This window comes from Peromyscus eremicus, chromosome 12 (genome assembly GCF_949786415.1).
Source record: "Peromyscus eremicus chromosome 12, PerEre_H2_v1, whole genome shotgun sequence".
NCBI lineage: Eukaryota > Metazoa > Chordata > Mammalia > Rodentia > Cricetidae > Peromyscus > Peromyscus eremicus.
Window position 1 is genome coordinate 717,811 of NC_081428.1, and position 15,499 is coordinate 733,309.

General features: G+C 45.6%; 1 protein-coding gene across 1 annotated transcript in view; it reads right to left on the reverse strand.

Annotated features, from left to right (window-relative positions):
- Positions 1-6,767: 6,767 nt before the first annotated feature.
- The window catches only part of LOC131922203 (interferon-induced GTP-binding protein Mx2), a 30,046-nt gene continuing 21,314 nt past the window's right edge, over positions 6,768-15,499 (reverse strand). Inside the window, exons 11-14 of the mRNA XM_059276964.1 lie at positions 12,761-12,919; positions 11,682-11,758; positions 9,330-9,581; positions 6,768-7,345 (exon numbers count right to left, since the gene is read on the reverse strand). Coding sequence (XP_059132947.1) covers positions 7,115-7,345; positions 9,330-9,581; positions 11,682-11,758; positions 12,761-12,919 — 719 coding nt within the window. The 3' untranslated portion in view covers positions 6,768-7,114. The remainder of the gene's footprint in view (positions 7,346-9,329; positions 9,582-11,681; positions 11,759-12,760; positions 12,920-15,499) is intronic.

The following is a 15,499-nucleotide window of genomic DNA, read 5'->3' on the forward strand; positions in this document are numbered from 1 at the left end:
TGCAGGTTTCCCCATCATGATCCTTATGCACTTACTCATAGAATTCCTTTTCTCTCTCTCTCTGACTGGACTAGAGCTCTGCCTGGTGTTTGGCTGTAGATCTCAGCATCTGCCTCCATCAGTCATTGGAGAAAATCTCTGTGATGACAGGGTATTCACTGTTCTGATCACTGAAGCAAGCTAGTTCAGTTCAGGCACCCTCTCCACTATTTCTAGTAGTCTAAGCTGGAGCCATCCTTGGGGATTCCTGGCAACTTCCCTAGCACCAGGTTTCTGTCTATCCCCATGATATCTCCCTCTATTATGATATCTCTTTCATTGTTTTCCCATTCCATCCCTGTTCCAGCTTAACCATCCCATTCCCTTATGTTCTCATCCCCCATGCCCTACCCTCCATTGCTCAACCCTCACCCCCATTTTGCTCATCGAGATCTCATCTATTTACCCTTCCCAGGGCACTTCATACGCCCCTCTTTGGGTCTTCCTTGTTAATTAACTTCTCTGGAGCTGTGGATTGTAGTCTGGTTATCCTTTGCTTTACTTTTAGTATCCACTTATGAGTGAGTACATACCATGTTTGTCCCTCTGAGTCTGTGTTACCTCACTCAGGATAATATTTTCTAGTTCCATCCATTTGCCTGCAAATTTCATGGTGTCATTGTTTTTCTCTGCTGAGTAGTACTCCATTGGGTATATGTACCACATTTTCTTAATCCATTCTTCATTTGAGGGGCATCTAGGTTGTTTTCAGGTTCTAGCTATTACGAATAATGCTGCTATGAACATAGTTGAGCATCTGTCCCTGTGATATGATTGAGCATTCCTTGGGTAAATGTCCAAGAGTGGTATAGCTTGCCCCGGCCAGCGGGGTGTCAACGGGGGCGACCCACCTGTGGGGGAGAATGAGAGGGATGGGGGAGACACGAAAGGACGACAGCAAGACAGTGTGTTCTGATCAAGCTGCAAATTTTATTCTCCTCAGCAAGGCTTATATAGCATGGGAGGGGGAGGGAAGGAGGGAAGGGGTGCACGACGTGCCGTACGTGCAGGTGAAGGGGGACATGCAGGTGAAGGGCTACGAGCAAGTCGTGCAAGTCCTGAGGCTGCTAGGTGGTAAGGTCACTGGTCAGGGCCCATTGTTCTGTTGCTATGCTACCTGACCTGCCTGACCTGTTCTTTATCTTTGGGGGCATCTGGTTTAGGGCAGGGGCTTGTTCTCTGGCCTAGCTAGTACTTTTCCATGGTCCATGTTTGGTCTCTGACAGTAGCTGGGTCTTCAGGAAGACTGATTCTCAATTATCTGAGAACCAAAGTGACTGTACAAGTTTGCATTTCCACCAAGAGTGGAGGACTGCTCCCCTTGGAGAGCAGCTATTGTAAAGTGAATGCCTTTAATAAAAGAATAGTTTAAAAAATTGCGTTGAAATCTTTTTTTGTGAGTTCATCTCTTTTCTGAGTCTAGTAATAAGGTAAACTGTGTCTAGACCTAGTAAAACCTCGAGGAGAGTGAGGCCTAATTTTTGAAGAGAATAAAGAGAATTGAGGAGGCAGCTGAAGCCTTCGGTACTGCTGTTAAACTAATAAAACTATCATTAGCCTACTTGTCAACACCATCAGAGATCTGAGAAGGATAAATTTCACCAGAATAAGCAGGAAGTAAAGACCAAGCAGCTTCCAAATCTATAAAAATGTTAAACTTACTGGCTATCTGGACAATCACCCCAGGTTCCTCTGTGGTCATTGGGGCCAGAGGTCCTCGGACAGCATTGGTCTTCAGCTGTCAGCTAGAAGATCCAACAGACTTTCCTGTGGAGTAGAAACCTGGGGAGACTGGTCTACCTTGTCTAGACAAAGCAAGGCAATCAACTCCCCAGTCCCTGTTTGTCTGCAGCTGGGATAAGATTCAGTAGAGGTGAAGGCAGTTGTGTACCCAGTGCCTGGCTTTGCCACATTAAAAAACTCCAGGTTGAGTTCTTCTGTGGCCTATCATCTTCTTTGAAGGATATTAGAGGTGTTGCCATGAGCTAGCAGCTTGCCTAGCACTCATTTTTGTTAGCCAGAAAACACTGTCTTGTGTACTGCACAACAGAAACATTAGAACCAATGAAAGCCTTCTTCAGGACGCTCTCTTTGTCCACATGTGGTCTTCATTAAGACACCTAGGCTGCTTGCATGAACAGTTAGCAAGACACTGGGGTTGCCAGCCCAGCAGAGGCCTTTACAGCAATGCCCAAAGAGTCCCAAAGTCACCAGAGCCCAAGGGTCTGCTACCCTAAGTCCCAAGATGAAGAGGTAGCTAAGTGTTCTAGAGTCATCTTGAGCTGAGGGCCCCAAAACTGAAGCTCTGAGTGGCAAATCTAAGGAGCAGTTGAAAACTTCAGAGTCCTGGAAGCACACTCTCCAGGTTGAGCTACTCAGACTATGACAGTTGTGACTATGGAGGACAAGTGGCTTTAGAGAGATAAAGCACAAGACTAGGCTAAAAGGATTGCAGGTGCCTGCACTAGAAGATCTCAAGAGCCACCAAGGATTAATGAGCTGAAAGTTCCCACACTGGGGCTCAGGAGCTGCAGTACTGGCCCCTGTGTGCCTCTAGGTCCACAGATTAAGCCCTGTTTTTCACACACAATAAATCCCTGCCATGAGATCCCAAGATAGTGAACCCCTGACATTATTACCTGAAGCAATAGGCCTCCATGTCTGAAAGCCATAGACCACTAGTCTCCAGGCTGAGAATCTGAGGCCTTTAGGTTTAGATGCTCAGCTAGTGAGCTGCTGGAACCCAGGGTGTCAGTGTTTATGGAAATGGCTCCTATCTATCTGTTATTTCTGTCAGAATTTAAAAATCCCTAGCCAGCCATCTAAGCAGAATGTCACATTCCTTAAACATATTAAATGGTACAGGGCTGTGCCTTATCTCTCATAACTAAGGCTCATATGATGCTAGGTGCAAGGCACCATTCTGAAGCCTTGATGAATGATATATTGTAGAGAGTGAATCCCAGACACAGAATGATAATTGACTATCCCTCAATTCCAGGACTTGCCGGGATTATTTTGGCAAGACTGTGTTTGCCAGGAATCATCCCTGGGGGATGACAGTTTACACCAGAGGATGTAAGGAGTCGGCAAGGGAAGGAATGAGCCATGCATGATTGCTGAGAGAATCTTGCAGCCCTGGCTCACTAGCAACCAGAGTGCTTTTTTATTTATACAAAATTTAGTAAGCAGGCATAGATTCATGATGTTTCAAAATACAGATCATATCATTTTTGTTTTCCTTTTTCTTGCTCATCTTTAAGTCATCAAACAGAACTATGTCAGAAAAGAGTTTTCATTTCCAATAATTTTCCCTCAGTTTTGACATCATTGATGAACAGAGATAACATTTTACTCATTAACCCATAACCAATTTTTAAGAATCTAGAGGCATCTGACAGCCTGTTCTCAGGGTGGTAGCTTTGGTTGCTTCAAGTGTCCTAGACCAAAACAAAATCTTCAAGGCAACCCTGGCATATTGCCATATACTAAGCAATAAATTATTGACTCTTAATGGTCAGAGTACCCAAGAAAAATCCTCAAGCTAAAGCTGCTGCCATTATCATTTAAATTCTGTCACACTACAATGTTTATATTTTATGTCTTTATAGAATTTGTTTATATGTCTAGTCCTGGCATTCTGTTGTTCTTTGGTCATGAGACATCACAGTGACTTTGCATGCGCTAACTTTTCTAAGAGAGGAAGGTCCTGACATCTCATTCTTTTTTCATCTTCCTACTCCATACTTTGCTCATCAATATAAGTCTCTGTTTGGGGCAGAGGTAACTTCAGCTATTCTAACTTTGTTGCTGTATATGTCATGCAGTTGCCTGAGTGTAGAGTGGGAAGAGGCTTGCAATCTGAACTGTGACCAACTCCTCTAGCACCAGCCTCATTGCTCAGCCTGAACAAATCTTCCCAAACATGTTCCCATTAGATGCTTCTGTCTTCTTGGACTGAGGATGCATCACAGATATGCAACACTGTTTAGGGCTGTAAGACAGCAAAATTATGAAAGTGCAAACACACTAAAAGCCAATTTAGGGCCTCAGTGTGTGCTGGGAAAGCAAAGCACCAGCTGCTGGCCTTCATTTGGGATGTCCATTCAGAGCTGGGATATTTCCTTTTGCATGTTAGAATATTTCATCCTAGGCTGATTTCATTTGTGAACGATGCTGACTTTACTTGAAAGATAAAGCTAAAAGCAACCAGATGAGGGAAACATTGATGTTGGTGTAGTTAAACACTATTGACTTTCTGAGCATAACTTAACCCAGCATTTTATTAGAGTGAAAAATCAACATTGGCAGCTTCTCATAGCTGGGCAAGGAGATGAACCCAGCCTTGAATGATCACTGGTTGGCTGAGTTTGGAAGTGACAGTCCTGCCTAGAAATCATGTTCCTGGGGTTCTCCCCAGATATGGGTCCCTGATTTCCAAGCTGTATTCTATTCAGGCCAAGGCTGTGGTTCCAGAAGCATACTTGCCTGGTATAACTCTGTCCAATCACCGTGCAGATGATTGGCTATACGGTGTGATGTGGCCCAGGTTCACTTGTGTGGGTACAGTGTTTGACAAGGGCTTTAATTTTTGTACTTGGAAAGAAGGCTTAGAAGTCCCCCAGGGACCTGCTGGTTCATCCCAAGTGCATCAGCCTGCAGTGATGGTACTTGAGGCAGAAGTGGGAATACAGCCTGACCTGGATACCAGGGCAGGTTCCCTGGGAGAAGAATAAAGGATCTGATAAGCCAGCACCACAGCTGTGTTCTTCCCAGGCTCATTGTCACCTGTCACTGGGTTACACTCACATCAGCTTTTCTCCTTGAGACCAGGCTTGCTGTGGGTGTCTGCTGCCTGGGGGTGCCAAGTGTCTGTTCCACTTACAGAGGATTTATAGAAAGCAGAAGGCTCCCATCATTGACAACATCATGTCCACAAGGCCTTCAATACAAGGTACATATGGATTCCCATTACACAAGATGGTTTCAGTTCCCACAGGATACCATCCCTTGTGTTCTGAAAAACTGAGGCATTCCACTGCAGCCTGTTCTTTTCTGTGTAGACCTCACTTTATTGCACTAAACATCCCACTTTATAATAGTCACCAAGGCCCAGTCTATAATATTCACCCTTCCTAGAGTGAGGGTCCTGGAGAAGATAAACTGCAAGTTCTAGCATTATTGAGAGGAGTATGCCAGGCAGGTGTCACATAGCAGGTGACAATAGCTGGGACATAGCTGTCATCCTGGGGTCACTGATGAGCTGTGGCCTGAGCCTGGTCTCTCCCAGTGCTAGAATCTCATAGAGGTGTCCTAGAGTTCATATTCTGGGTTCTGATCACAGGGATAGAGCCCAGACACTTGTTTTTCATGGCACAAAAGGAACATCCTCCTGGTCCTTTGGGAGAATCACATCTAGCAGGCTACCTCCCCTTAAACTCCCTTCTTTGTAGCATAGACTCTTGCCTGCCATTTACACTCTATATATATCCAGGAAACCAGTACAGCCAGGCAAAGTACTTCTGATACTTGGATTCCTCCGACAGTTTCTGGTCCATCAGAATCTAATATGCCTGGAAGATGGAGCTAGGTTGGGGCTATACAGGGGAGGGATCTGGGAATAAATCATAATTATGGCCTCAGGCATCAGGCACTGGGCTACTCTCCAGAACAAGATGTCAAGACTGTGTCAAGTGGAGGAATACACACTTGAGCCAGAGATGTTTAAACTAGCTGCCCATTTTGCTTTCCCTGGATCCTCTGTGATGGGAGGCTCAAGTACTTCATGCTCAGGTTAATGGACAGCCTCGGGAAGCTCCAGTGACCATGGCAATGGTAAGTAGTGAGTCAGCCCTGATGAGGCCATTTGATGTCATTCATCCCAGAGCTTGGAACTGGGAAGTGGCCATTGTCTTCCTAGCACCCCTCTTGTAAGCACATTCTAGAACCTCCCAAGTCAGAGATGATAGAGGTTCAAGGGTCAGAAGACATGTAGGGTGGGGTGTTTTGGGAGGGGATAGGGTAACTATGCAGCTGCTGTGAAGCACTCCCAGGGAGCAGGCAGTTCTTGAGACAGTATTTCTGGAAGTCTATGAAAAGGACTCTGCTCCCCATGTCCTTCATCATGTTTTCTTGAGAATGACCCTCAGCTCCTTGCTCTTCCCCCTGCCTGCCATGTTTGTCTTCTCCTTTCTGGTTCTGGCATTCCTGATGGTTTAGTGCTCCTTCAATGGACCTGGTGTCAGGACCTCAATTGGGCATCTGTCCCAAGATAGTGTTGTGACTCCACCCAAGGCTTCCTAACCTTGAAGGCAGGAAGTACTGTTTGGATTTGGAGCTGAGTTCTAGGAGATTCAGTCTGATGGTGAGGCTTGTGTCCACTCATCTCCCAGTCACAAAGAGACTCTGCAATTCTCCTCTAAGGAGGGTATTGTCCCTCAGCTGACCTGGTCCTACCCTGGGTGGGTGTGCAGAGCTTCCTACAGCCTCTGCTGACAATGAAACTGCTTTACATTCCCTGCAGCCAGTGCCTGTGCACAAAGAATGCAATTGTTCAACAGTTTGTCTTTCCAAGCTTGTCTCCATTTGCTGTAGTTCCTAGGAAATATACTCTCTTTGGTACCCAATTCCTGAGGGGAGTTGGCTTTAGTGGCCCACATATTTCCCACTTGCCTTCTATCCCCTGCAGTCCTGTAAAACCCCTTCCACCAATCCAAAGTGAGTCAGAGAAGTGTCAAAAGTGGTTTATTAGGAATGAATGTAATAGGTAGCTCCCTCCTGGAAGGATGCACTAAAACAGGGTGCTGAGAAGGTAGAGGCCAAGGTGGGAAAGGTTCTTAGGGTGAAGCCATTGTCATATCAGAAAAGTAGCATCCTCTATCCATCTATATCCTGTGTTTTAGAGCCTTTTCTCCTTCCTGATCTCAGAGTGAGCAGAGAGTTTCCCTTTGCTTCTGATTGCTAACAACAATACCAGGTCAGAGGCTAAAGGGTGGTGGAATAGCTACCAGAAAAGGCAGGAGCCCTTCTGTCCCTGAAGTGCTGTCCAGGATACACAGAGAAGGGCAGGGCCAGCTTAACCAGGGAATTTGGCTAGCTGGCGGCGAGCCTGGGCCAGCCTTGACAGCCTCTCCTTCAGGAACTTCCTCTTCTCGCTGGTGTCATTGCGTTCCTTCAGGAGCCAGCCACAAGAGTCCTTGTCCTGCAGGAGCTGGAGCATGCCCTTCTGCAGCTGCTCAGCAAACATTTTCAGGATGAAATACTGGATGATCAAAGGAATGTGACTGGAGATGCGGTTGTGAGCTTCCTGCAAGAGGGAGAAACAGAAGGCTTGAGGGAGAGGCACAGGGAACCTGATACCAGGTCATCTCTGAGTAGTGAGATCCTGGCAGGTACAGGCCTCATCCCCCTCAGTGTCCTGGCAGAGCAGGTCCAAGGTGTCTGCTAGACTCTGGATCCCACCAGTTTCCCTGACCATCAATCAAATGGGTTTCAATGGAGAAGAGTAATATGTACTGGAATGTGGTCCACAGAGACACCCCACCTCCATTTCCAAATGGCTGATCCCTTGGCTGAGAACATTGCTTGCCTGTCCTTAAGACCCAGGCTTCTTGGCAGCAGGGAAGCAGAGCAGTCAGAGTCCTAAATGATGCCTGAAGGAAGTCAGACTTTACCTGTTCCACCCTCTCTCTCAGCTGTCAGCCCCATTCCCCTCAGACAGGTTGCTCTCTCAGTTAGATGACACGTGCTGGTGGTTTCCCAAGGTTGGAGCCTCTCTGGTTCTCATTTTCCTTCTTTAGGATACAAGATTACCACAACCACAGCCCTCTGGGGATGGTTAAGCAGATGTGTCACAAACATCAGAGTTAGAAGATGCCTGGCAAGTGATGAGCAGCTGGTCACAGCTTAGGCACAACCCTGAGTCATGGCAGGAACAGGCTATGTGTTCTCTAACCACAGATGACCTGGGTGAGGCCTGTCTCCAAAGGCCAATGGGAAGGAGTGAGATTCAGAGCTGTGGGTAAAAGAAGGCATAGAGACCCCAGATATCCAGATGTTTCTGCCTTTGGTGGGAGGGAATAGGGTCTTGACTAAAAGGAAAGGATTATTTTTGCAGAAAAAAAGTACTGAATCATGCTTTGTCATGTAGGGACATTGAGGACATTATGCTCTGAGGAACAAGCCAGGCAGGAAGGATAAAATCTCTACTATCCCACTTGTTGAAGTCCCTGGAATTGTCAGCGTCCCAGAAGCAGACAGAAAACCTAATATCTACAGGTTTATGGCCATAAGATCCAGGAGCCCACATGAAAAAGCTGGCCTTCTAGCAGCCAGTGACAGATATCTGTACATTAGAAGGTCACCATGACTTCTCCTATGTGGTTGCTTCCAGGTGCCTGTGGCTTTGGCTGAGTAGGACTTGCTATACCTGGATTACATGATGTGTGTCCCTCCAAACAGATGTCAGCACCTGACTTCCACTTGATGAGTGTATGGCTTCCCAACACTGTGCTAAGGGCCCCACACTCCATTACAGGTGCTTGGGATGCTGAAACCATATCTTAGAGATGTTGCAAAATATTATTTTAAGGTGTGTTTCTTTTGTTTATGTTGCTTTTAACTCTGTGAAACTGTGTACCTGTGCCTGTGTAAAACACTGATGTCTAATAAAGAACTGATTGGCCAATAACAGCAAGGCAGGAGAAAGAATAGGTGAGGCTGGCAGGCAGAGAGAATATATGGAGGGCAAAATCTGGGAGGAAAAAAGAAGTAGCCAGAGAAGGAAGAGGAGTCCAGGATTGAGCCACCCAGCTACACAGCAAACACAGAGTAAGACTGAAAGTAAGGTTACAGAAGTAGGAAAAGGTAAAAGCCCAGAGACAAAAGACAGACATAAAAATTTATAATTAAGGAAAGCTGATTAGAAATAGGCCAGCTAAGGCTGGACACTTATAATTAAGAGTAAGCCTCTGTGTTTGATTTATTTGGGAGCTGGCTGGTGGGCCCCCCAAAAAGAGCAAAAACAAACAACACACAGAGTAGAAAGCTGATATTCTGAGAATCTAAATCACACAGCCAGAATCACAAGGACCATAAAAGGCAGGTGTATGTGGCTCTAAACTACCTGTTTATCTGAATGAATTACAAACCCTTCCCAGAGGATCACCCAGAACTGCAGGACTGAGCTGTCCTGAAGCCTCCTTGCAGATCCATATCCTACACACAGAGAGACACAGAAACAAAGGGAAAAAATGGCCTGACACCCAGTTCAAAGGGGTTCGCACATTTACCTGGCGGTATGCGTCTAGATGCTGAAAGATCTCAGCCATGGATGAGTTCTGTGAAGCTTGAGACTGAGAGGAAGTGAAGGCATTCGACTTTGTCTTATTCTTCTCCTCCTCAGCTTCCTTCTCTCTGACCTTCTGCAAGGCTCCTCTGTAAAGTTGGTCTTGGCAGTAGATAATCTGCTCCATCTGAAAGTGAAGTCGGATCATCTTCTCTGCTTCCTTTTCTTGTTCTAATCTGATGTCTTCAAGTTTGGACTATAAGGAAAGAGAAATATAAGCTACCAGTCATCAAGAAATGCTCGCCATGGAGTAAGAACACAGGACACCCAACAGGTCGAGGGGATCTGGTCAACCAGCAGAAACAAAAGCAGTCATTACCCAGGAGTATTCCCTGTATCCTCTTGCTCAGTTCATCTATGTTACACCCAGAACTGAGGGTGGATACCAGAGGAAGCCTGAGCCAGGTGTGAATAGCCTCTTATTTAAAGGTCAACCTTTAGTATCAACTTGAGTGGATTTATTTTTAAAGATTTGTTTATTTTATGTATGTGTGTGTATGTGTGTATTGCACACATTTGTGTGAATCATATTCATTCAAGTGCCTACAGAGGCCAGAAGAAAGTACTGGATCCCCTGGACCTGGGGTTACAAATGGTTAGAGCCACATGATATGGGTGTTGGGAATAGAACTGATGTCCTCTTAGAGCTGTAAGCATTCTTAATCGCTGAGTCTTCTCTCAGGCTCCTTGTTTAGGTTTCAAATCACTCAAGAGACTTGTCTCTGAGCATGTCTGTAAGGGTATTTCCAGAGATGTTTAAGTGAGGGGCAGACTCAAGCTAATGTGGGCTATGCTATCCTATATAGTTTGGGCTTCTGAACACTGCACTCATCGGTTTTCTGAACAGGGCAATGTGACTAGCTGCCTCATGTTCCTACTCCTTCCCAGCAACAATGGACTGTATCCCCTCAAACCAGGAGTCCAAATAATACTCATTAGGTTGTTGTTACAAGATATTTGGTCACAACAAGGAGAGAAGGAAGGAAAAACCTAGGCGAGGGACCTGTATGGATTATCAGCCATGACACAACCACTCTCCCTGCTCTTTTAGGCACTTTAGCATGTACATTAAGGAGATGACTTCCACCAGAGAGTGTGCAAAGATAAGAAGGCTCAGTCTAGGTCAGTCACCTCCTATGGGTCTCGTGTCCTGGGATTTCAGGTCAGCCATGGAGGACAGCCATTGCCTAGAGAGGATCCTGACCTGACCATTACAGGGGCAATTTATGCAAAGCTTGGTGCTGAGTGTGTCTGCAGCTGCTACTCCCATTTACCAGACCTTCCAGGGAGGCCTCACTGCTTCCACTTTGGGATCACAGGCCTATGATACATCCCAGATGTGCCCCAGGCTGGAGAATGTCAGAGCCAGTGGCCACCTGCACAGGTCCTGTCTGCTTGGACAGGGGCTGAGTTTCTTGGCCATGTCAGACCCTATGGAGGTAGAGGCATTTCCTCTTTTCTGCTGTGTCCCTCTAAACAGACAATTTCACACTCGGCATCCTTACTGTTAGAAACTAGCCCAGACTGCTACCCTGGCCCTGAGACTCCACTAGTCTTTCCCTTTCCTCAGACTCACGGAGTGTCAGCTATCCTACTAAGCAAACAGGATCCCAGATACCTGGATTCATTTCTTGTCTTGGGAAATAAGTTTTCTAAGGCACATCACACATATCAAAGACATCAAAAGGCTCCTGATGGATATCATCTGGTCAATACCAGTGGCCACATTCTCCCTCTTTCCCTTATGCATGTTTGGATATCAGAGAGCCTGGCTGCAGGGTTGTAAAACCTTCCCCTTCCTCAGAGACTTACAAGAAGGGAGCCTGAATCTATTCTGTGGGCCTGATTCCTCTTCAGACCCCTGCCAAATTGTCTCTGGTCCTGTGGCCTGACTTTCTTCAGAGTCACTGGTAGACTGGCTGTATGTCTGTCTGTCTGCCCATGGCACTAACAACCCTTCTAATAAATATCTTACTTCCCACAATCCATCTCAATGTCACCCCTGAGCCCCACATCTGACAACTTTCACTCAATGTCAGGAGTGTCGTCCTGTACATGGCCCTGTGAGCCTCCCTGACAGAGTACTGTGGATTTCAGCATTCATCTCTGTTCCTCCTCCCTTCTCCCTGCTCCTGCTTTAGCAAGACAGCACCAGTGCCCTCATCAACAAGATTCAAGCAGGAGCCTAAGCCTCTTCCAAACAAGCACAGGAAAGGAGAAATAGTCTCAAACCAAAACATCTGTTCTCTACCATTATACTCATTATGCTTTAAAAATAATACACACTTGGTTTTACCTTGGTAGTTCTGTGGAGGTTAAAAAACTCAGCAAAATTTTTTTCAGAAACACTGGAAAAGGCAACTCGTACTATTTCTGATTGAAGAGAGAAAAAAAAACAGTTTAACATAGTAAGTGGTTAAGATGTGTTCACTCTGTGTAGATGCAAACTAGGGCAGGGGTGAGGGAGGTGGGTGTTCTCCTCCTCTGTGGTGATATTGTATTTCCCAAAATATTGTGCACCCTAATAAACTTATCTGGGTTCAGAGAACAGAACAGCTACTAGATACAGAGGCTAGAAAATGGTGGCACTTACACCTTTAATCCTAGCATTCCAGAGGCAGTGATCTACCTGGATCTCTGTGTATTCAAGGACACAGACAAGCATGGTGACTCATGCCTTTAATCCCAGAAAGTGAGCCTTTAATCCCAGGGGGTGATGGCAGAAAGCAGAAAGGTATATAAGGCATGAGGACCAGAAACTAGAAGCTTTTAGCTGGTTAAGCATTTAGGATTTTGAGAAGCAGTTTAGCTGAGGTTCATTTGGATAAGGACTCAGAGGCTTCCAGTCTGAGGAAACAGGATCAGCTGAGAAACTGGCGAGGTGAGGTAGCTGTGGCTTGTTTTGCTTCTCTGATCTTCCAGCATTCACACCAATAACTGGCTTCAGGTTTGATTTTATTAATAAGTACCTTTAAGATTCCTGCTACATTCCTCCCTTCTCTTTTCTTCCTCTTTCCCCAATAAAGAAGGAGGTACACTCAGGATTCTAGAGAACTCTCTTTAATATAAATAGAGCTGTAGGCTAAGGGTGGTCATCACTTTATATGAAGAACTGTGATTGTGCTCCTTACATGATTGTGATAAGGGCCAAAAAGGTTAGGTGACTCTGCTCTCTGACAGCAAATCCCTGTGCCCACAAGGGTCAGAATGGACTGAATTCTTGAACACCACAGTGGCATCTAGAGCACAGAATGCCTACCTAGAACCAGCCCTAGAGGACAGTTCTGGGTTCAGCATTATCTTTGTCCCCAGTCCCAGAAATAAAATGGCTGAGAGCAACAGAAGTATTTCTTGGTGACCCTGTACAGCACTCACCAGTGACCCTGTGCAGCATGTCTACAGCTGGCTCTTCCAGGACTTTGATTTGGTTTCTTATGATGGTCTCAAATGTTTTGTAGTTTACAAACCCTGGCAGCTCTCGGCCTCGATATTGCTTTTCAAATTTCCAGACTTCATTATATAATGTATCATAACCTAAAATAGGAGGTGACTATTAGCTATTTTTAAAAACCATCTTGCAAATTTTCCTAAACAAATCCATTCTGATCATACTGAATTTACTGAGGTAAAACAAGGCAAACACATATCTGCAAATTGGAAAATATTTGGGGTTACAGAGAAGAATGAAATCTCAAGGCCACTTCCCTCAGATGAGGCAAAAGGCAAGCTCAGACCAGAGACCACAGCAGAATCTAACATGTAGAAACCAAGGGAAGACATGGTCTCAAAAAGACCTTGAGTGTGTGGGTTAATGAATCCAGCTGGGTTTGATCAAAAAATAAGAGACAGAGCACATGGCTCACAGGCCCTGTGGCCTCTAGATGGCATCAAGAGCTGAGTGGGAGGGGGGTGTCCCTCAGCAGGAAAGGACAGGACTAGTGAGCACCTGGATGGCCCCAGTGTGACCTGACCTCCCTGTTCATGACACAAAACACTTAGTCCCTCTCCCCAATACTGGAAATGGGCAGCAGACTCAGATGGCCCCAGCTTCCTTTGTGATGAACTAGCTTTTTTTATTTTATCATTTTATATGGATGGGTGTTTGGCCTGCATGAATGTCTGTGCACAGTGTGCATACTGTGCCTCCAGAGGTCAGAGAAGCCTCAGATCCCATGGATTACAGATGTATGAGTCACCTTATGGGTGCTGTGGATCAAAACTAGGTCCTCTGGAAGAATAGCCAGTGTACCTAACCACTGAGCCATCAATCCAGCTCATCAGAATATTTTTAATTAAAAGAAAACTTAGCTCATTAAAGAAGACTTTTAATATATTCAGAGTTGTGAGCCAAGCTCCACAGTTTAACCCTTGATTCTGTGAAGTTTCTGTCACCTCCAGGATCTGCTGCTCTCACCAGCAGTCAGTGCCTCCCTTTCTGCCCTCTCTCCAACCCTGCAGCCTCTGCTCTGCTTCTGTTTACACCATGTATGTATTCTGAGTAATCACATACTACAGGCCACTGTGACTGTCCTGCTGGCTTTCACTCAGTATCCTGTCATCAAGGCTCACCAGCCTTATACCTTGTATCTGCACTCCTTCTGTGCCTTTCTTGGGTTAATATACTCCACTGAGAGATGCTAAGAGCTGAATTGCTTCCCTGATAATGCTTGTTCTGTGGTCCTAACCACTCAGCACCTCAGGAGGGGACTACTTGCAGAGAAGGTTTTTAAAAGAAATTACTAAGTAGAAAGGAGTCTTTTAGGGTGGTCTCTAATCCACTGTGTCTTGTGTCCTTACAGAGGCTGACAAGGACACATAAGCATCCAGAGTAAAGGACTTGTGAAGACATGGGGAGAAGATGCCAGGTTCAGGGTAAGAGGACTTGCATGTTTGACTTTTTTCTTATTGGAGAGGAAAAGGAGTGGAAGTGGGCATCCTGTGTTTGCCTCTCTGAGGGCTCACTGCTGTAACCCACAGCAGCTGTATCATTTCACGTTCCCCAGCAGTGAACAGGGCTACCTTTTCCCTGCCTCTTCTCCAGCACATGCCAATGTCTACCTTTCTGATTCTAACTTCCCTCGGGGCTGGGACAGGAATTATCCCTGTGTTTTCATTTGCATCTCTGATGCCCACGGGCCATGAAGCCTTTGAGTGTTTTGTTAGTCATTTGTATATCTTCTTTTTGGAAAAACATCTTTATAGTGTTTTGCCCATTTTCTAATTGGATCCAGTTGTTGTACCTTGGATTTGTAAAACTGCTTCATATTCTGGTCTCTAGGCCATCCTCTATCAGATATAATGGCAGGCACTTCTAAGTTTTGAAACAGAACATTGACTCTTCCCTGGATGAGGAAACACTACCGAGCCAAAGTGTCAGCCTCATCTGTGTTGTTGAGTACAGCAGAAATGGTGGGCACAGTTGGGACATTGGGGAGTCGCAGACTTTAAATAATTGTCTCATAAGGGTCTCTACAAAGGTACATTGCTCCCAACCTCACCACCTACGTGTAGCTGCAATAGATAGAACATTCTACTTTGTACATCTGTCCTGCACAGCCAAAGATGCTGTTTTTCAAAACCTCTGATTGGTTCAAGTCAATTTGATGTTTTCATGAAGCCCCTTGAGGGAAGACAAAGTCCCCTCCACTATGGCAGCTTTCTCAGCACAGACGTGATCAAAGAACAGGTGTGTAGAACTTCCTCTCTGCTTCAGGATTTGAAGCGATGAAGATGAGGTGGGGTGCTGCCTGCACTTGTATCATCCTCTCATGTCATAAAGAAATGTATTAAGATAAAGGCACTGGACAGGCAGCAATTTCCTCCAAGATTAAAACTTTGCATTTTGGAGGGATGCTCCTGAAGGCACAGGAAGTTAGAAAGGAGATGAAAATAACTACATCCTCCTGGGAAGCTCCTTAGACTCAGGAAGTCAACAACTCAGTGACTCCAGAAAGTCCCTGAAACTGACTAGATTCATCAAGCCTTCATGCCAAGTGTCTATAAACAATAGGGACTGCTGAGACTTATTCTCAGATAAGCCGAGATCCCAGGAAGAAGCAGAGACCAATCAAGCTTCCTGTCAGAGGCTCAGATCAATTGAACTACTCAGAACTA